Source organism: Dermochelys coriacea, chromosome 4 (assembly GCF_009764565.3).
Source record: "Dermochelys coriacea isolate rDerCor1 chromosome 4, rDerCor1.pri.v4, whole genome shotgun sequence".
Classification (NCBI taxonomy): Eukaryota; Metazoa; Chordata; order Testudines; family Dermochelyidae; genus Dermochelys; species Dermochelys coriacea.
Genome location: NC_050071.1, coordinates 82270652 through 82293393, shown reverse-complemented (window position 1 = coordinate 82293393; position 22742 = coordinate 82270652). Strand labels below are relative to the sequence as shown.

The window sequence follows — 22742 nt, the reverse complement described above, 5'->3', positions numbered from 1 at the left end:
AACTGCCAGAATAGTGAAAAGAGTCAATGAGTCTCAACTTCCCTTGATAGCCAAGAGACAGTCAATACTGTTGAACTGTAAAAACACTCAAAATATATTAACAGCAAATGTGAAGTCTCCTATTCTAACTGGACTTTTATCTGTCCATAACTAGCCATTGTGTACTACTGAAGTTGATCTATGAATACTAATGTGGAATCCTGTTAATACAAGTTACCTTTTAACTTAGTAACTTGTCTTAAGCTTCATAAAACTGAAGTAAGAGCAGAACCAGTAACTAAACTAACACAAACTAATGTGTAAAGTTGCTAAAAAGTAAGAGTTGTAAGAAAGCAGACTTCAGCCATACAATCATCCTGAAAGATGGACATCTTGTCTGCAATATTCCTGGGTGTGATTTAAAAAAAATCGTCCTCTTGGGGTTTTTTTTTTTTTTTTGCTGACTTCTCCATTCAAAAGGAACTACAATGGCCCAGTAAAAGTAACAAAACAAGTCTTTATGTTCAAGAGAAGTTTCAATAGCATGAATTTAAAAAAAACCATTTTCTACTGATAAGTATCTCTAATGTACCCATTGTACTGGTATGAAACTAGTAGTATGTACTCCTATACTGGGAGTAGTAGTCAAAGCAGGAGTATTAATGTACTTTGTCAGTTAAGTAACTACACAGTTTAACTTAGTGGTGAAACAATTTGTCACAAGCGGCAAAATCCCACCAGCTGCTTTCAGATGGCTTTCAGCACTAGTTAGTGGTGTTTGTCATGATTGATAGAGTGCTAAAAGCTGGAGCTGGAAGAAGTGGTGTAGAGCAGTGGCACTCAACCTTTCCAGACTACTGTACCCCTTTCAGGAGTCTGATTTGTCTTGCGTACCTCCAAGTTTCACCTCACTTAAAGACCGCTTTCTTACAAAATCAGACCTAAAAAGACACAAGTGTCACAGCACACATTACTGAAAAATTGCTCCCTGTCTCACTTGTACCATATAGTAATTAATTGGAATATAAATACTGTACTTACATTTCAGTGTATAGTGTATATAGAGAAGTATAAAGTCATTGTATGAAGTTTTAGTTTGTACTGACTTCACTAGTGCATTTTATGTAGCCTGTTCTAAAACTAGGCAAATATCTAGATGAGCTGATCTACCTCCTGGAAGACCTCTGCATACCCACAGGGGTACATGTACCACTGGTGTAGAGCAGTGGCATGCAGCAAGCTGTTCTGGTAGCTGAGCAAAGAGCTAATGTCTCCAAGTTACAGGACTGGTGGTGAGAGCCTATGCAACTAGAAAGCTCTCGCCCTTTAGGGATTTGAATTGTCACTGGTTCCTTAGGCAAACAGGACCCAGTCTGACAGTGGTCTGGAACTTAAAGCAAGTCCTAGACCAGAGGTGGGCAAACTACAGCCTGCAGGGCTGTCCTGCCCAGTCCTCGAGCTCCTGGATGGGGAGGCTAGCCCCTGGCCCTTCCCCCCATAGCCTCAGCTTGCTGTGCCACCAGTGCTATGGGCAGCAGGGCTGCGAGCTCCTGCCCGGTAGTGTGGTGGCATGGCTGGCTCCAGCCGGATAGCACAGCTGCCAAATATGCTGCTCTGAGTGGCATGGTAAGGGGGTGGGGGGGGGGTTGGATAAAGGGCAGAGGTTCCTGGGGAGCAGTCAGGGGACAGGGGGCAGTTAGATGGGATGGAGGTTTGGGGGGGGGAGCGGTCAGGGGATAGGGAGGGGGTGGGTTGGATAGGCGTGGGAGTCCCAGGGGGCCTGTCAGGAGGCAGGGGTGTGATAGAGGTTGGAGCAATCGGGGGATGGGGCGTTGGATGGGTGGAAGGTTCTGAGGGGGGCAGTCAGGGGGTGGGGGGGGCAGGGGCCAGGTTGTTTGGGGAGGCACAGCCTTCCCTACCTGGCCCTCCATACAGTTTTGGAACCCCGATGTGACCCTCAGGCCAAAAAGTTTGCCCATGCTGTCCTAGTCCATAGACAAGTACATAAAATGCAGTCTGTGATCAACTTCCTTATTGCTTCTCAAGCATAATCTAAAATGGCTTCCATCTCAAATGGCTTCTGTAGTTGGAATTGTGAGTCTGTAATATTATAACCCTTTAAACAACCCCAGTATAGGAACAATTGAGATCTGTATTGTACTGTCTAATACCAGTCTTACTGGATCACAATAAGGTAAGACTGCACTGGAAGGACTCAGTAAAAATTAATCAAACAAATTTACAGTAGTGGTTGAAGAAATTTCATTTTGGAGGACTCATTGGAACATACAAAACTTGTGAATTGCCAAGTAAACTGTACAAGTCAATATTCTTAATTTTATCCACAAGATAAAGCACAGTACCACAAGACTAGACTGTTATATGCAAGTAAATGACAATGATAGGGAACTGTCTTAGAAGTAAATGCCAAGTATTCTGTAGTAAAGTTTGTGAAACTAGCATTCTAGTAATAGTAATATGAGATCTCATTACAGTATTTTTAAATCTCTCAGCTGAGAAAGGGGCAGAGTTAACAGTTCTGTGGACCACTTGGTTTCTGGATTAGTGAGGTGAAGTTCTAGAATGCATTATTTTAAAACTTTCAGAGTAGCAGCCGTGTTGCTCTGTATTCGCAAAAAGAAAAGGAGTACTTGTGGCACCTTAGACTAACAAATTTATGTGAGCATAAGCTTTCGTGAGCTACAGCTCACTTCATCAGATGCATTTGGTGGAAAATACAGTGGGGAGATCTATATATACACACACACACAGAACATGAAACAATGGGTTTTGTCATACACACTGTAAGGAGAGTGATCACTTAAGATGAGCCATCACCAGCAGCGGGGGGGGGGGGGGGGGGGGGGGAAGAAGGAGGAAAACCTTTCATGGTGACAAGCAGGTAGGCTATTTCCACTATGGATGTAGAAGCCCTCTACACCAACATTCCACACAAAGATGGACTACAAGCCGTCAGGAAAAGTATCCCCGATAATGTCACAGCTAACCTGGTGGCAGAACTTTGTGACTTTGTCCTCACCCATAACTATTTCACATTTGGGGACAATGTATACCTTCAAATCAGCGGCACTGCGATGGGTACCCGCATGGCCCCACAGTATGCCAATGTTTTTATGGCTGACTTAGAACAACGCTTCCTCAGCTCTCGTCTCCTAATGCCCATACTCTACTTGCACTACATTGATGACATCTTCATCATCTGGACCCATGGAAAAGAAGCCCTTGAGGAATGAAATCCACCATGATTTCAACAATTTCCATCCCACCATCAACCTCAGCCTGGACCAGTCCACACAAGAGATCCACTTCCTGGACACCACAGTGCTAATAAGCAATGGTCACATAAACACCACCCTATATCGGAAACCTACTGACTGCTATTCCTACCTACGTGCCTCTAGCTTTCATCCAGATCATACTACATGATCCATTGTCTACAGCCAAGCTCTACAATATAACCGCATTTGCTCCAACCCCTCAGACAGAGACAAACACCTACAAGATCTCTATCATGCATTCCTACAACTACAATACCCACCTTCGGAGTGAAGAAACAGATTAACAGAGCTAGAAGAGTACCCAGAAGTCACCTACTACAGGACAGGCCCAACAAAGAAAATAACAGAACGCCACTAGCCATCACCTTCATTTCAGCCCCCAACTAAAACCTCCAACATATCATCAAGGATCTACAACCTATCCTGAAGGACAACCCATCACTCACAGGTCTTGGGAGACAGGCCAGTCCTTGCTTACAGACAGCCCCCCAACCTGAATCAAATACTCACCAGCAAGCACACACCACACAACAGAACCACTAACCCAGGAACCTATCCTTGCAACAAAGCCCGTTGACAACTCTGTCCACATATCTATTCAGGGGATACCATCATAGGGCCTAATCACATCAGCCACACTATCAGAGGCTCGTTCACCTACGCATCTACCAATGTGATATATGCCAGCAATGTCCCTCTGCCATGTACGTTGGTCAAACTGGACAGTCTCTATGTAAAAGAATAAATGGACACAAATCAGATGTCAAGAATTATAACATTCAGAAACCCGTCGGAGAATACTTCAATCTCTCTGGGTCACTCGATTACAGACCCGAGGGTGGCTATCCTTCAACAAAAAAACTTCAAAAACAGACTCCAAGGAGAGACTGCTGAATTGGAATTAATTTGCAAACTGGATACAATTAATTTAGGCTTGAATAGAGACTGGGAATGGATGAGTCATTACACAAAGTAAAACTACTTCCCCACTGTTCCTCAGATGTTCTTGTTAACTGCTGGACATAGCCTACCTTGCTTGTCGTCAACCCCCCCCCCCCCCCGCTGCTGGTGATGGCTCATCTTAAGTGATCACTCTCCTTACAGTGTGTGTGATAAAACCCATTGTTTCATGTTCTGTGTCCATAAAATCTCCCCACTGTATTTTCTACCAAATGCATCCAACGAAGTGAGCTGTAGCTCACGAAAGCTTATGCTCACATAAATGTTGGTCTCTAAGGTGCCACAAGTACTCCTTTTCTTTTTATTTTAAAACTTGTACATTACTAGTAACCTCTACTCTAGAGTTATCTGAAACTTTCAATGTTTTTTTTTAACCCAAGTGATCACATACATAGCACAGTCATCACCTTAACTTCACTTAACCTAAATCCTGACTTCTGAAAATAACCCAGACTAAACTAATCTTATCCAGTCTAGCCTGAAAATCAGGAGTTTACATGCATTTCTTGCACAGGTATTCTGCCTCTAAAGAACAGTTAGTGTATTATAGGTATTACAATAACTATTCACAAGTAGTTTGAGCGGTGAAGTTGCCAAATTAAGTGCTAGAGCCAACTACTCGCATTCTGCTCTGTGTTTTTAAGGAAGGACTCTGACCCTCTGATGTCTGGTTTTACTTTAAAAAGATATCATTGCTATCACGCATTTCCAGCTATGCCCCCAGCAGTCGTATAGGCATTATTGTAAAAGCTTGTCCCTGACACTTTGATCCTATTTGCAATCCAGAAATCTTATTTGTCACACTTTATGTATAGCTGAATGTAAAGCTTTTTGTAAAATTCCAAAGGCATTGGCTAGAATGTTACTGTGCTGTCCTGGCTGTAACTTTGTCTCAGGAGCATTATCCAGTGATAACCACATCCCTAACTGTGCATGTATCTGCAGGCACACTTGAAACTGCCTAGTCAAACCTGTATCATTCTAGCTACATGACCTTTTACCCATATTGAAGGATGTCTGAACAATAATAGCTGTCAGCTTGATAGCCACATGCCTTGCCAAAGTAATTGTGTGGAACTCAACATTAAAATCTCAAATGCACAAAAGCCGGACAGGGAAGGAAAGGAAATCTTCAAAATGACAATGCACGTTATGCTATTTTGTGGCTCTTTCTCTCCAGGCCTCAAACTGTTTGTGGTAAATTCTCAAATTGCTGCACTTCGAATGTATGCAAGTTTTATGTCAAGGGCCTCATTCAGAGCATATGGACAGGTGCCTTCTCTAGCACTTTTTTATAAATCCAGATAAACATTAGGGCATGCTAGTGACCTTTAGTGTCTCTACAGATGTCTGTAACTCTTCCAGAAATATAGCCCACTTTAGCTCTCAAATGTTGCATGCATGGTATGGGCCATACAACAACTGGAAGACCTCTTCATGGTTGCCAGGTGCATGGCAAGGATTGCCACTTGCCCTAACGATTTTTCAAGTATGTAGCTGCAGCCAAGAGGCTCTGTTGCAGGGGAGGGGGTTGTTTTTCTTTATCAGTGAAGAGATGCACAGATAGCTCATTGCCAATAAACTACAATACTAGAGGGATTTCTGACTGGCAGGCAGTCCTATTTTTCTAGATCAGGTGGAGGATGGGGGGGGCAGAAATCATATGAAAGGTGTTGCACCTTGAAGGACTTTAGGGCAAACATTTTTAAATGTGGATGCCTAATTTTAAGCGCCTCAAAGGGTGTTGTGTGCTCAGAACTGAGCTGTTAACATGCCTATCTATGGAGAGTCATAAAGTTATACACCTAGTTTGAAATTTACTTAAGTATATTTTGGGCAGTTGAAATCGCTACTGCTGCTGAGAATCACCTGCCAGTGTGCTTCCCTCTTAAGCAATCTGAAGGTGAACAGTTCCTTGGCTCTTGAGGATGCAAACTCAAGCATCTCTTGGTGTAGATACAATTTTGTTTCATGGTGACCATGCTAATCTTAAATACAACCCTAGTCAACAGGAAACCAGTGATTTTTAAATGGGAGCATCTCTCTTGCTGTGTCAAATGACAAGTCTGAGTTAATCCATAGATCAAAAATATGAGTGGCTCCTGTAGGTACTCAGTAAGGGCACACATGTCTAGGGGCCATGAAGTACCACTTCACCTGTGAGTCGGTATTCTAAATGCCTGTGTTTTTAAGCGGAATAGAAGCCAATGCTTTGACTTCACGACAACATTTTCAGGCCTTAAAACTTCCACTGCATGTCACTATAGTGAGTCCTTCTCAAACACTGTGAGTGGAGTTGGCCATTCTGCAGGATTTTTTATCTCCCCATCTTGTATTTGCTCTATAGTAAGAAATTGCTACACTTAATCTGAGGGCTTGTCTACATACAGCTAGTTTGCAGCAAGCTGGGGTGTGAATCTACCTCACACACTAGCCAGCTGTGGACGGTCTATGTGTACCCAGCTAACATGTAGTTCATTGCAAGTAGCTCAAACTTTGATCTACTCCAAGCAGTCCATGGCTAAAGTTTGAGCTACTTCCAATGAACTGTTAAGGCATGTCAGCAAGGTACACACAGGCAGTCCATGGCTGGCTAGAGTGTGAGGTAGATTCACACCCCAGCTTGCTGCAAACTGACTGTAGACAACATTTAAGATGAAATAGAGATCTGTGCCTAAATGGACTTCAGTAATATAATCTTTTAGAACTCTAGCTTAGCTTCCACTTCAACTTAGTTCAGGTTATGTTCCACAAATAACCTCTAGCAGACTGATTAGGTAACACAGGACTTTCTACTGAGTCCCATGAAACAAATTTGGCTCTTGTGTTTGGAATAGGAGTGTGCACAAATCCAGGAGTCCCATTTTCTGTGTCTGAAGCCTATTGCATAAGCTATTCAATTCCTAAAACTAGAAACTGTGAAATAGCTGAAAAGAAAAATCTTTAAAGTTTTCAGTGAACCTGAATAAGAGTCTCAAGTACACAGTGCTCCATTTGAAATGGAATACAGTACAGTGAGCCGCCTTGTTTTCCTTTCCTCTGTACAAGCATATCTTAGTGATGTGTACTTTTTGTGGCGTAAGTAAAGGGCTTAAGTGTATGCTAGTATGCTTCTGAACTTAGGCACTATAGGAATACTAAGTGTCTGGAAGGGGCAAGTCAAGTGAAGAGACTTTATTCTTCAAAAACTTGTTTTCAGTCTAACAGTGAAGGAGTGTCACTGAAACTGTACCATAAACCTACAGAGTTTGACTTAAACCAGTGTAATTTGTTCTGCCATTAAAACTCTCCCTGATGAATTGCTAGTATATCTAATTGTATTTTCCTCTTCCTTGAACTGCCAAAGTGTATATAATTAGGTAATTGACTGTCTCCCAGTGCTCAACTGAGAATACCATAGACCTTGAGGAAAAGCCTAGACTAATATGTGAATAATTCCATGTGTAGTAGTCCAAATGCAATGTATACCACACAGGCACTGATTCAACTAGTCTAAAATTTGGCTAGGCAATAAAGCCTAGGTGTCAGCTCTGAACACTGCTACTATTTAAGAGCTTACATGAAATCCTGTTTAGCTAAGTAGATCAGTGGTTTTCAAACTTTTTTTTCTGGCGACCCGGTTGAAGAAAATTGATGCCCGCAATTCAGCAGAGCTGGGGATGAGGGGTTTGTGGTGTAGGAGGGGTTCAGGGCAGAGGGTTGGGCTGCAGGGGTGAGGGGTTTGGAGTGCAGGAGGGGGCTCTGGATTTGGGGGGGACTCAGGCTAGGGAAGGGGATTGGAGTGCAGGAGGGGGCTCTGGATTTGGGGGGGACTCAGGCTAGGGAAGGGGATTGGAGTGCAGGAGGGGGTCTGGGCTGGGGGTGCAGGCTCTGGGGTGGGGCTGGGGATGAGAGGTTTGGGGTACAGGAGGGGCTCTAGTTTACAGGGGGTCTCAGGGCTGGGGCAGAGGATTGGGGCATGGGGTTGGGGCCCTTGAAGGAGCCAACAGCAGGTCTGCCTCCTAGGCAGAGGTGCTCAAGCAGCTCCATGTGGCTCTCCCACAGGCACTGCCCTCTCGCAGCTCTCATTGGTTGGGAACTGGCTAATGGGAGTGTGGAGTCAGTGCTTGGGGCGGGGGCAGCACATGGAGCCCCATGGCCCCCCACCTAGGAGCAGACCTGCTGCTGGCCATTTCTGGGGTGCAGCAGAGTGTCAGAACAGGTAGGGACTTGTCTGCTTTAGCTGGGCAGCACCACCGACAGGACTTTTAATGGCCCAGTAGACAGTGCTGACCAGAGCCACCACAACCCAATGCCTTGCATTCCATGATCCAGTACTGGGTTGTGACCTGCTGTTTTAAAACCACTGAACTAGACTGTCTTTGTTAACAATTTGGAAGTTGGAGTCTTTCAGATAGAGATGAGCTGCACTGATGATGAGAGCAACATGCATAATTCTCATATGTAGAACTTGAATTTCTTAAATAGGCATTCTCAATCAATAAAAATACTCTAGGATTTTTTTTTTAAAGCAGTAGAATGAATCTAGAGAATAAGCTATGAACTTGAACTCTCAAGTTAATTGCTAGCTTCTCCTCTCAGCAGATGCTAGCATATTTGAAAAAAGGAGGCTTCCTAAATTCCAAGATATGTTCTTAGTGGCCTATTAAAAACTAGATCAGACAACTGGTTCTGAGTGCCTTAAAAAGGAGTGTAAAAATCAAACTTATGGATGCTGGAATAGGGTTAAATAACTTGTACCTTGTGCTCAAAGCTTACTTCCTGCTCTGGTTAGGTGGCTCTTGTGACCTAATATGGACTTCAGTGAGGTACTATTGAGGATCTCTTAAAATAAAACTTCTCTTGAGAGTTGACTTGTTAAACAGTGTTATAAAATAGATGGATGCAAGCTTGCTTACAAAAACAAACAAGATCTCAGACTTTAAGTGCATTGACTCTTTCCTCAAGTGTGTCCAGAGGGGAGGAAGCTAGAAGGAACTAGCTTTTCTAAATGGGGTGTGTGTGTGTGTGTGTGTGTGGCTTTTCACTTAGTGTGTGTGTGGCGTTTTTTTTATTTATTTTTAAAAATACTGGGCTCTTAGAGAACAAGTGTGCCATGGCCAAATTCTGCCCCTTTGTGCACCTATACTACCTCATTCTTGCTGTTACTTTTTAATGATGGGACTCATGAGAAGATCTTTCTAGATTTCATAACTTTTTTTTATCTCAAACTAGCCACCAATATCTTCATGTTGTCATTCCTGTCTTCCAATATGTCATTAATCTTCCTAGCTATAAACTTTTCTTTTAGGGTGGTGAGCATGCTCGAAGATCATCCCTGCTTAATAGTGATGAGCTGTTGACATATTACTATGATGATGTAAGAACAGTCTATGAAATCTTTCAAAGAGGTTTGGAGGTGTCAAGTAAGTTTATAAAAAGTCTCTGCATTGTCAAGAGCTAACTTGTAGGGTTTGAGACAAGTGTGGCTGCAGGATAAGATGTTATCCTGTTGTTCAGTAGACAAATAATGCTCTAGCATAGTAGGAGGTCAAAGGTAGTGTTTCAAAACTCGGGAAAGCAAAACAAACTGGTGGTCTGATGTGAAGCAGGGCTGTGCAAGAAAAGTCCAACCTAGAGCACGCTCCATTCAGTCTACACTGACCAAACAGGAACAAATGTGGGTTTGGCTTCTATAGATGTCCGTTGGGATCTAGACGAGGCAGATGGGCAACTAGCTGAACTGAACAGCTAAGGTATCAAATAATTGAAAGGGAGAGAACAGAGTTCTAGCATGAACAAAACTGGAATAACTGTTACATGGTGTGTGTGGTGTGTTTTTTTTTTTCTCTTCTCTCCCAAAGATAATGGTCCCTGTTTGGGTGTTAGAAAACCAAATCAGCCATATGAATGGATCTCTTATAAAGAGGTAAGCAGCCACTCTAGTTCTCTATCTTAAAACAAGTTGAGTTCCCCCTGGTATGACCATTAGTATAATACCAATGATGTAAGAAATCTTGCAACTCTGCAGCTGTTTCAAGTAGTATCTGAAATTCATACTGCCGTGACCCTGCAAAAAATATTGCAGGTACATAATTTCTAACCATGTCATTCTAATAAGACGCTGCATTCTAGGGACAAGAGCTAATATAAAAAGGGAAATGGAGTGAAAAGCATTTCAGAGGAGCCTGTGCATTTTAGAACTATAAATCTGAGTATGAACAGTCCCAGATACTATTGGGGGTACCTCAAATAACTCCACAATCTTTCAGATCTGATCTTAAGTTAATCACTTCAAGACTGTTCCTGAGAGCTCTATTCCATAGCTCTGATTTATTCAAAAGGAAGCATTTTCCAGATGCTGCGTAGACACCCTTTTTACCAGTCCATCTAGATCAGTGGTTCTCAACCGATTTACCATTGTGGGCCACATATGCAGCTCTTTTGTGTGGAAGTGGCCCACACAAAATTATATAAAAAATATACACACACTACCTGTATGGCCCTGAGAATGTCACATGGGCTACAGCTGTTTGCTGATTAGATTGCAAGCAGCCTGCTGGTTTAGAACTAGCAGTTGAAAACACATGATTAACGCCACACTGGGAAAACCCTGGATTTAAACTTTAAAACTACTGTGGGACTCTCCAAAAAGAACAGATGTGTAGTATTGTTGGGGGAATGTACAAAATGCAAGTAGCAATATGCCAGTAAGCACATCACTTCTTCCTAACTGCTAAAGATGTCAAAAGCTGTGGACTGGCCCGAACATAAAGCTTTTAGAACAGCAGTTAATTTTTAAAACTATAGTCTAAAACTCATTGCATCATCCTCAGGTTAGCACTGTGAGAGGTTCCTTGCCTCTCCAGTTAATGCTTTTATTGGGCTCCAAACTTGTGATTAGGCTTTCCTAGAGTGTACTGCTACACTCCCTAAAATCTTCCTAGATGCTAGAATTTTCAGTTGGAGGAAGCAGGGTCTCCTTCAGGAAAGATGAGCCTATCAAAGTCCTTCCTTTAATGGACATCTTCACAGTATAGGATGATGGCTCTTTATCACATGTGCTTTACTTAATCACATGGTGTATATTTGCTTGTGTAGCATTCTGAATCTAGATTAAAGGGCCAGGATGGTGAGTCCAACTTTAGACCATTCAGTGGAGATTTGGCTGTAGGCATGACACTAGAACAGAAAACTTGGGGAAAAACTAGTTTATGGAACAGCTATCCGAGGGAACCCAGTTTCAAGTACTGGAGAAAGATTTGTATCATTCAGTGCTCATCTGAATAGTGAACTAGATGGATGACATGCACTCTCCATGACTGAATCAAGCAGAACTTAGAAGTAGAAATCATTCCAGTATTGCATCCCTTGGGTGGACTGCAGATGTGCATAGTCCAGCTTCAGTCATATCCACCTGAGAGCCCTCAAGAATAGTGTCCTGAAGTGATTAACTGTTAACCATTATGGTGTGCTCTACTGTTCAACTGGAGTAGGTTGACTGATGGCTACTGTAATGCCTCTCATCTAAGTCATGGAAACATCCAAAAATAAAAAGGCCTACTAGACTCTCTCCTGCTTGCGCTTTAAATCCCAATACCCAGTGTAAGATCAACAGATTGAGATGTGGTGTCCTGAGGAGTTTGCTGTTAACCTTAGTTGGCTTTCGGTTTCAGGTCTCAGAGAGAGCAGAGTATGTGGGTTCAGCGCTACTCCACAGAGGCTACAAGCCAGCTCCAGACCAGTACATAGGAATCTTTGCACAAAACAGACCAGAGGTAACTAACTGAAGAACATGTCAAGTTAAACTTAAAAGAAATTGACCCATTCACGTTCTGAAACTATTGGACAGTGTACCAGTCTCCTAGTAAGAGAGATGCACTCGGGGTGGAGGGGTGCTATCATGTAGTCCTACAATTCTACATGTGGCAGCTGTAACTAGGAAACCAAGCTTGGCATCTAGTGTGTAGTAGTTGTTGCTTCCTTGTGATAGACCCATTGGCACAGACTCTTACCAGAGCCACATCTAGAAGGAAGGGGTAATTACAAAAGATGTTGGGAGTCCCAGCGGACCTAACTCACCTCACCCTTTTCCACTAAACACTCTGGACTTTTGAGAGGAGACTTATCCCTCATGTCAACAGTTTGTTGCCCTCTAAAACTGGGTATCTCATTTTGAGCGTGGGTTAATATTTAAAATGCTTAGAAATCTGTGTTTTAGTATTTGTGTGTGTATAAAACTGTCATACTTGTGCTTGCTAGTCTTGAAACTGATTTTTAGCAATTCCCCAGAGATGCTAACCTCTCATAGGCAAACACTAAATGCTGTGACACATCCAAGTGTCGGTTCATGCTGCAATACCATGGATTACAACCTTACCAAATGCCTGCCACTTCTGTGTAGAATCTGCTCTATTCTATTAAATGCAGTGTCTTGGACCTTACCTTTAAGTGAGCTGGAAGTGAGCCCACCTCTTCCAAAGGGGAGTATGTTCAACTGGCAGATATGGAATGAAGGTCTCAAGACTTCTAAACATGGAACACTTCTAGTGTCTTGAGACAATATTTAAGGCTGTTTAAAACTTGGGGAACCCCCCTTTTCTCCCCCTCTCCACAGTCCCCAGTACTTTCCTATAGACTTTATGGATGTCCACACAGCCACAATTTCACCCCCTAAGACTAAGGAGAAAAGAGGCTAGGACATCTCCCACTTAATAAAACAAGTTTAATAGGAAAAATGATAGGTTTCCACAAACTCATTGGCTCTAGTCTTCTGGATTCTGCTAGAATAGGAGATGTAATGGGAGAGAGAGAGCCAGAGTGATGGTCTCTTGATATAGTGCTTCTCACTAGCAGACCTTCTTTGGATATAGGTGGTGAATGGTCAAAAACTGGAGTACCCTTGCAGCATGACTTCCTCTCCTCTCAAGAGGATTAGTCAATGTACGTCTACTTGAGCTACAGCTGTTTGCAGTATAGATGTACCCAAGCTAGCCTTTAGCTAGCCGGGGTACCAGAGCAGTAAATGAAGATGGCTGCACCAGCCAAAGGCTTCTGAGCCTTACCCTTATCTTTTATGGAATATAAATTACACTTCTCTGCCTTTTTAGTACCTTTCCGATGTCTTTGGACAAATCAGATACAAGGCCTACTCTGGAGCCATGTAACTTGGTCCCTGAAGGATGGGTGTGTGTAGTTTGTTTTTAAATTCGGTCTTCAGTTAGATGGAAAAGGTTCACTTAAGCCAGCAATTTTAAATATTGGTATCTAGTGTGTAGATCACGCATTTCTGTGAAACCTCCCCTCATCCAATTTTTAGGAAGCTGGCATGGCCTTTGAGTCAAATGTCCTCAAAACATTACCAGTTTATGGGAATACTAAATATAAAATCGCTAATAAATAACTAGAGGGGGAACCCCGGGAAAAACCCTTGCTCAAACTGAGTGTATTGCCAGTGAATGAGTTTTTATTATAGATTTCATTTCCACTGCTTCTCTGCTATCTCAGAAACAGATGGTTTTTATGCTTGCAAACTATTGTAATCTCCCTACTTTGCAACTTTATATTCAGACAGTTTTCAGAATATAAATTCTCTTTATAGAAATTTAAAGCTTACCAAGTTGAAATCTTTTGAAATGTAATACTTTATTTTTGTCTATATGCCTGTACAAGCTATCCTCCTCCTCATGTTCAGAGCAAAGAACTGGCGTCAGGACTCAAGGTTATAGTTTGAAGATCCATCTGTAACTCCAGGGTGTGATGGGGAAACTTTCTTCACCACTATCTCTGTAACACAAAGGTGCTTGAATTCTTCTAGTGCAGGAGTATTTGGTGCAATAGCACCTTGAAATCCACTGTAATGGGCACCTGGTAACGTAGCAACTAAAATGGAGGCTACTTTCAGAAAAGTTTAAATAGTGGGTATAAAAAATTGTAATGCTCAGTCCAAAAATATTCATGTGCTGTTATCAAGATGGCTTGATAGTCTTACAAGCCAATCTAGCAGGCAGGCCTGAACACTGTCTCTACTGCATGAGCAACTTGGGATCAACTGTCAAGCGTCGTCATACTGAACTTTACAAAAAGCACACTTCTGGAACATGAGCATGGAAAACTATATGATTTACTTATCACATGCACTCCAAAAAAAACAAAACGCACAATTCACATGGTTGGTGTCTGGTTCAGCCTGGAAATATATGGTACCATTAATATAGGAAACTTAAAGCTTTCCTGGATCAGGTGAACAAACATAAAAGGCTTGAGATTTAGCAACCTTGGTAGCGCATTTAATACAGAACAAAATGTTAGGGGATTAACCAATTTAATGTTACACAAACATGGTGCCACTTGTTTGGGCAATGAAGACACTGGCTAACTTCCTCTGAAAACAATGAGGTTTTTTCCAATTTTATTGCTCGAGTAAAAACTTAGAGCCCTTTGGGATTATGGATCCATTTTCAGGTAGATTTTAAAGATGCCTGCTGCTTTCACCACTAACTGGACTTGGTGAACATTACAGATCTTAAAAAATCCTCGGTCCTACAATATTGTAGAACTTGTGACACACTCAAAGTAAGGAAGACTTGAGTTTCTGTTTCTAGGCACACAGACAAGCCAGGGAGACTTTCATCTCATGGTAGTCTCAAATCCTAGAATTTGGCATAGCTCCATGGGTATTGCATATAACTGGTTCTCTTTAGTGAACAACTTTCACTGTCCTGTGTGGTTTTTTTTTAAGAATCCTCTGAATGCATGACTGCCTCATACAAGGATGATTTAGGAACTTATCTGCCTAAATTACTTGGCATAAAGTTGTAATAGCTATTGTGCTTGCTGGGATATGTAACTAATTATCCAGTAAACTCTTCCCATTTCAACTTGCAATTGTCTGTCTGAGTGCCAATGGAGAGCTACTCACCAACCAAAGGGCATGGATCTCTAGCTCTGCATGTATTCCAGAACAGTTCCTTACTAACTAGAGATTTTCTGCCCATTTGGACTTTACTTATAGAAGGGGGGCGTGTGTGTGTGAGAGATCTCCATCTCCAAAGTAGTAGACCCCTTCTTTTCAAGAGGGAAAGGTGACCATATGGCATTTGGGTTATTGGTGGTACACTTCAGACAAAACTGTCTATAGACTGGCTTGCCTCAGTTTGACAAATATATTCAAGGCTCCTGCACACCTGGCCACTATCAGACTGCACTGAGTGACCAGCATTGACACTTGAAGCACTTCAATGATGGCTCATACGGAGGGGTGCTGGGCCAGGGATTGAAGTTAATCTAATAAAAGCACTGAATGAGTAGAAATCCTGTTTCCACACTCCGATGGACAGCTAGAATCAAAAGGAAGAAACTGGAGGGAGACCAGAATAGAGTGGGTGCATGTAGGGTATGTAGGAGAAACTAGCTAGTAGAAAAGGACTTATGTTTTTGTTTCTCTTTTTGTTTCTTGGATGGGTGTGTGGGTTTTTGTCCAGAACTAGCATCTGTTACCATATAACTGAAAACTACTGGTAGGCCAGCTTGCTTGTTGGTACCTCTGGAAAACTAACCACCTATACCAGGGTGGCAACCTGAGCCTGAGAAGGAGCCAGAATTTACTAATGTACATTGCCAAAGAGTCACTGTAATACATCAGCAGCACCCCCTCAGTCCACTCCCAGCATCTCCCACCCACTGGCAGCCCTGCCAATCAGCTCCTCCCCACACCTCCTGATCAGCTGTTTTGTGGCGTGCAGGAGGCTTGGTGGGGGAGGAACTAGGGTACGGCAGGCTGAGGGGAGGGGGTAGGAAGGGGTGGAGTGGGGGCAGGGCCTGTGGCAGAGCCAGGGGTTGAGCAGTGAGCAACCCCCAGCACATTGGAAAGTTGGCGCCTGTAGCTCCAGCCCCGGAGTCGGTGCCTATACAAGGAGCCACGTATTAACTTCTGAAGATCTTCATGTGGCTCCATAGCCACAGGTTGGCCACGCCGGCCTATACTATACCCTCCTGGGTAAACCAAAAGAACAAGCAACTCCTGTTGGTCAAATCTCCAAACTGAAGATTTCCTTATTTGTATGCCAACATCAGGTTCCCTCAGTTCAGGAGTCTTAGCACCCTACTGTTTGGACTAGTAAACTAATTATTGACTTGTGCTTTTCTTTCTACAGTGGGTTCTCATTGAACAGGGGTGTTACACCTACTCCATGGTGGTGGTGCCACTTTATGATACTCTGGGAGCTGATGCAATCAGTTATATTGTGAACAAAGGTATGACTCTTTCAGTAGTTCAGCAGCTAAATATCAGACGACAGACTTGACTGGTAAAAATGATTGTTGCCTTATTCAAAATAACCCTCTGATACAAACCTGTCTGGATCAGGTCTAATAATTATATAAGTCAAACTTTGCTAATAGCACTCTTCTCCTAATTCAGCTGATGTAGCACTGGTTTTCTGTGACAAATCTGACAAAGCCAAGCTTCTGCTGGATAATGTGGAAAGGGGAGAAACTCCAGTTCTCAACACCATTGTTATCATGGAATCCTTTGATAGCGTTCTCGTAGAACGTGGGAAGAAGTGTGGGATTGAAATTCTCAGCCTGAGAGAACTGGAGGTAAGCACTGAAGTCTTCTACCCAGTATCTCCTCTATACCCATAGTTGTACAGTGAAGTGCCATAGAGGGGTGGGGAGTTGGGGATTCAGCAGAGTAATTCATCCTGTTCAGATGGCTGGTTACAAAATCTTGATCTTTGACCAAGAGAGTGAAGGGTAAAGGTTTGACATCTGTTTACACAGTACTCTTTCTAAAAAGTAAACAATTCACTAGTAGTGTTTCACCATGCTTAAATGAGTCTACAAAATAATTGCCAAGGTGGATACAAAAATTAGTTAAACTGGTTCAAAGATAACACTAAAACCTAAATCTTACCATTAATATTTACATCTAGAGGAGCTGTCTAAACAATTCTGCTATCCCTTTATCTTAGTCCTATTTCATAAAGTACCAGCTGCAATAAAACTCAAATGGTGGTGGGTTGATGCACAGAATAACTACTTGTATTGATCTTGTTCAGGGCACGTAGTCATAGACTAAGTGTCCCTGACAGTTTGGTACACAAACACTGTACCATCTTTTAGTTGGAACCTTAAATTAAGTCTTACTGCCTCTGCTAGTAAATGGACAAGGTACAGCTGCCATACACGTCTCCTGAGGTCAAGAAAATCTAGTACAGCCTCGTTCTGAGGAATACTAACATGGGGAGGGAGGAGCAGGTGTCTGTAGATTCATCAGTTTAGTTCTGAATCTAAGGCAGTGGTGAATAAAAGCAAATTACCTACTACAGAGAGAATGGGAGGGAGTCTCAGTTTTTCAAAAAACTGTTTCTGGAGTTTAGCACAACTGAACTTGGCTCAGTGATCTGGAAACTTAACATGAAACTGTCTTGGTGGATTTTAAACCGCTTATACTGGCCGCACAAAACAATGCCAATGGAACACTAAACACTGAAGTGGAACACTGGCCTTCTAGGAGTATCGTCTGGAAGTCAATAAAATTATTCAAAAGGTATATAACTGTTCCTCTGCTTCAGGGTGCCATAATGAGCTTTGATTGAGGCAGTGTAACTTCAAAGTACAGAATTTGGGAATAGGCTTGCAGTTTGCATCCTTCAAACAAAAAATGTCAGGGCTCATAGGCGCACTTGTGACACTTCATTTGAATAGACAGTAGTCAGTAAAATGAACAGTTTTCCGATGTGGAATTTGAGAGAAGTGGCACATCTTTCCATGTTAAACTATAGAATTGTAAATTTAACCAGGCTTCAACTGGGAAATTGGTGAAGACAAGACTCACTGATATCTAACTCCCAAGTGACATGTTTGATCCCCTTGTTCCTCACTAGCTGAGGTAAATTCCTGAATTTCACTGAACCAAAATCTTTGCTGCAGTTAGACTGCTGGGCAAATGCATCCTCCTTTTGGTGAAGGTTTACAGATAACAAAACAGTGGAGGTCATTACCAAGGAACAGCTACTTGGATATGTTTGAGGGTAGGGTAAAACTTTTTTTTTCTTGCTTAGGTAGAGTGAACTTGCATGGCATCAATAATATTGCAAAACACCTAGTTCTTAGTGCGTTTATTAGTGGTGAAACTGGTATAGTTCTGAGAAGGTTTGAACTTGTCCAAAACCCAAAGAGTAACCTGGGATGCCAAAATCAGTCCTTTGTTTAAGGACTAGTGCAATTCCAGTGCTTTAAAAGCAATTTTATTTAAAGAGTGGATAGCTGGTGGCTTGTAAAGCTCCAAATAAGCTGCTTTTATGAAAGCTTAATTGTCCTAGGGCAGTAGCTTCTAGACTGCCCTTCTGATAACTTTTTTCCTCCTCCAAGTGATCATTTGCTCCCATTTGTCCCCAGTGGGAGCTGCTGGGTACTGAGTGCTTATTTAATGATATAATTTAAAAAAAAAAACAGTGGCCCACAACTTTTGAAGTGCACAATACCTTGGAAGATAGCTAAAGTCTGAACTGCATTTGCCCAATTAATGGGGAAAATATTCAGTCCTCACCACACATAAGAGGAGTATAACCCTGAAAAGTATACAATACAATCAACATAGTCTCCTGGGTCTTACCAGGAATAAGTAATGGAGTGTCAACAGAAGTTTAGTACTACATCTCACAGCAACACACTGATCCAATCCAGTCTTGCAAATATGGCGTAGTTGCCAGTCCATGTTTTTCTTTTTTTTTTTTTTTTTTTTTTTAAGATGTGCTTTAACATCGTCACAAATGATAGGCCATGGAAATGTTAAGTGCATTTTCCCAACACATTAAGTCTTTAGTCAAGGTTTTTTGTGTTTTAATAAACAGCCTAAAATCTCTAATTTTTAAAAAGCAAAACAGTGAAGAGACTAAGGGTACATAAACACTAGCCACTGGATTGGCAGGTAGCGATAGATCTATCGGGGGGTCGATTTATCACGTCTAGTGTAGACACGATAAATCGATCGCTCTGCTGTCAACGCCTGTACTCCACCGCGGCGAGAGGCGAAAGCTGAGTTGACATGGGAGTGGCAGCAGTCGACCCTGTGCCATGAGGACACGAGGTAAGCCTACCTAGGATATATCTACTTCAGCTAAGCTATTCTCATAGCTGAAGTTGCTTATCTTAGGTCAAAAAGAAAAGGAGTACTTGTGGCACCGTAGAGACTAACAAATTTATTAGAGCATAAGCTTTCGTGAGCTACAGCTCACTTCATCGGATGCATTTGATGAAGTGAGCTGTAGCTCATGAAAGCTTATGCTCAAATAAATTTGTTAGTCTCTACGGTGCCACAAGTACTCCTTTTCTTTTTACGAATACAGACTAACACGGCTGCTACTCTGAAACCTATCTTAGGTCAATTTCTCTCCCACCCGCCAGTGTAGACCAGGCCTAAGACTGTCTACACTGCATTTTTAACAATAAGCGCCAGTGTGGACAGTGTTTTTGTTTGCAGGAGATGGTCTCCTGCTGACAAAACTACTGCCCCTTGGGGGTGGCTTTATTTTTTCAGCAGGAGAGCTCTTTCCTGCCTTAAACAAGCTCCTCTGCATGCCTTATAGTGGCAAGGTTTTGGCTGCACAGCTGTGCTTCTGTAAACTGTGCAGTGTAGACATAGCCTAAGCCTTTAATTCAGGGCAGGGCTAGCCACAAGGAAATGTTCAGTGCTTATTTCCTTATGCCTTGAGGTAAGGACCATGATGAAACTGACACAGAATTATTTCAGGTTTAAGACTGTTAATCTTTTGACAGATTGAAACGCTGACTTGTATGAGTTCTTTAATTACTGTCATTCCTAATCAAGATTAAAAACACTTAATTTTGAAACCTTTAAGCTCATTAACACTGAAATTCCACTCAAATATGCTTGGCTTTTAGCCATTACTGTTCAGAAGGCTCTACTTCAGGCTCTACTTAACTTTTTTTTCTAGATATTGGAACTTTTGTCGGCCTCTTTAGCCACAGGGTCAGACAAATCTCAAATGACAAGGGGCCACAATCCAAATAGGGATGCAGATTCTAAGCCCCACTCCGTTCCCATTGTGGTGCAAAGGAAGCAGAAATCACCTGCAAGCTCCCTTCCTAAACTCTGGAGTAGGGAGCATGGGGGATGGAGACGAGTGGCTGGAGTGTGCTTTAGCTATCCCCAGCTGGCATATGGTCTGTACTCAGGACACTGCTGTCAGCTAGTGTAAATTGGAACAGTCCAAGCCGTTGTAATCTGGGCTATAGCTGAGAATCCACCCACCCCACCCCCTGGTTGCAATGAAGTTTCCTCTGCTTGGAGCTCCCCTAATGTGCTGCTCCTATCTTGCTCTCCCTGGAGTTCCCACAGCCTGGTGATAATGAAGCTTCTCTGCTTCATTAGTGTTGGCAGGGAAGGAATGGCGGCTGGTAAGAGCTTTTGGCACTTGTGTAGGGAAACGGTGGGAGGCAGTTTGGGAGAAGGTGCTCCCCACCTTGTAGTGACAGGCTGTCCCAAACATTTCCATTCAAAAGTCATGGGAGCATCTTTCTAATACATAAACAATAGTCACTTCAACAGTAATGGTTGAAGTCCACAGCATGGGCACCATCATGCTATAATAATGGTTTTGTCTTCAAGGTGGTATTGGCATGATATTGGATGCTAAAGTCTTCTGTAACATCAGTAACACAATAATTAAAAAGTTAGTGCCCCATCTGCATTGATGAAGCATGTGAAATAAGGAGTCTGTTTTGAAAACTAAGTGCAGAATTAATGGTGACTGTCATAATCTGGGACCAATGCTAAAAGGTACTTTCTCTTGAAAATGTCATCAATGGCTTTTGTTACATTAAAGGTTGACCATGCTGAATTCACACGTGCCATGGTCCACTAGATTAGAATAGGAGTGTGAACTGGTTATAAAACTGAGAATTTAGGTGACATGCCTATCTCCTCTGCCACATGTAAATTGGAAACTCTGCTTAATCTTATTCCACAGATCTTTGGTTACTTAACACTTAAAAAAAAAAAAAATAAGACACTGAATTTACTGCTGTGTTCTTGAAGGGGCATTTTCAGGTCACTATTTGCTTATCTGCTGCACAAGCATATGGCGCTTAAAGTTCTGTTAAACTTTATTTCTTTATGGTCAAAAGTAACTAGCTTGGTGTCTAAATGACAAATGTTCTGAAATGGATAGTGATAGGAAATATTTTAAAGCAAATGTGGTTATCCTACTCATGTCTGTGTCTCCTAAATTTTTAGGAGGTGGGGAGAGCTCACAGACAAAAACCTGTGGTAAGTATCAAACTACCAAAAAGAGAACTGATCTGCTCTAGTTATAATTTCAGTCTTTAGATCAAACTAAGGCACCAGTGTGTCGTCATCTGTGGCTCAAAGTAAAATTGGTACTTTGATGGATTTCTGCAAAATCTCGTTATACTGAAACAGCCAAACTTTTTTTTTTTTTTTTTTTTTTTTTTTTTTTTTGTAAAGCCTCCAAGTCCAGAAGATCTAGCGGTCATCTGTTTCACCAGTGGAACTACAGGTACACTTATGCTGGACTTCCTATATTCTACTTTTATGGACAAAGGATCATTCAGTAGGCTCCTTACCGCACGCTCCATGTTTCTCCTTCTGCTTCAGCATTTCACCTGTTACAGCAGAAATTAGTAGATGGCAAACTTGCTTTAGAACTTTCAGGGTTAGCCAATGGGAAGTTGAAGTGCTTGACAAATAATTCCTGGAGACCAAAATGCACTTTCAGAAGTGAGGTATCAGGATTTGCTTGCTGCTAACACAGAGGATGAAGAGCTCTGTGTAGCCTGAAAGCTTGTCTCCTTCAACAGAATATCACCCCCTCCTTTTTTTCTCAAAAATTGAGACTTGTATTAAGAGAATTTGTAGGATTGAATTTAAAAGTTAAGACTTCAGTGTTTAAATTCTTTCCAAAATCCCTTCCTTCTGAGGATCTCTAGCTACCAACATGGAAGATATTAAAGACCTTCTGTCTTCCTTTATTCCTCAACCATTTGAACAGAACTGGGTGCTGTCTAACTTTGCAAACCTGTTAACAATTCTATCCCTTCAAGATTTACTTAATTCATACTATTAGTCTGTTTTAAATGTTATGCATCTATCCATTAAAGCCCTTTCTAGACTTCCCTAGAGGTAAGTGATAAAGTGAATATTATCTCAACTTGATATTTTAATGTGTATAAACCCTTCACTGTTGCATTTTAATGTTTATTTTGTCTTTAGGAAACCCCAAAGGAGCTATGATTACTCATCAAAATATAGTGAGCAATGCTTCAGCTTTTGTGAAAGCTACAGAGGTAAACTTAAAGGCTAAGTCATTCAACGTTTTCCAGATTCTTGGGGCTTTGCCCGTAAGAAGGAAAGCCTTTTCAGAAAGAAATGGTAGTGAAAATATCTAACACACTGTTTTGTTAAGTTCTTTAGGCTCCTAAAGTCTGGCTGATACTACTTGAACCCATCTTATCAAAACTTCACCAGTATAAGACCGC

The 22742-nt window shown here is 42.0% G+C and overlaps 1 protein-coding gene across 4 annotated transcripts in view; it reads left to right on the top strand.

Moving 5' to 3' along the window:
* Positions 1-22742, top strand: part of ACSL1 (acyl-CoA synthetase long chain family member 1) — a 62221-nt gene that overhangs the window by 13780 nt on the left and 25699 nt on the right. For 3 of the 4 annotated variants that reach the window (XM_038399663.2, XM_038399664.2, XM_043513586.1), the window contains exons 3-10: positions 9529-9643; positions 10082-10146; positions 11894-11995; positions 16373-16472; positions 16639-16817; positions 21481-21513; positions 21712-21763; positions 22477-22550. In XM_038399663.2, the coding sequence (XP_038255591.1) occupies positions 9529-9643; positions 10082-10146; positions 11894-11995; positions 16373-16472; positions 16639-16817; positions 21481-21513; positions 21712-21763; positions 22477-22550 (720 nt within the window). The remainder of the gene's footprint in view (positions 1-9528; positions 9644-10081; positions 10147-11893; positions 11996-16372; positions 16473-16638; positions 16818-21480; positions 21514-21711; positions 21764-22476; positions 22551-22742) is intronic. The other variant, XM_043513587.1, reaches the window with a different exon arrangement.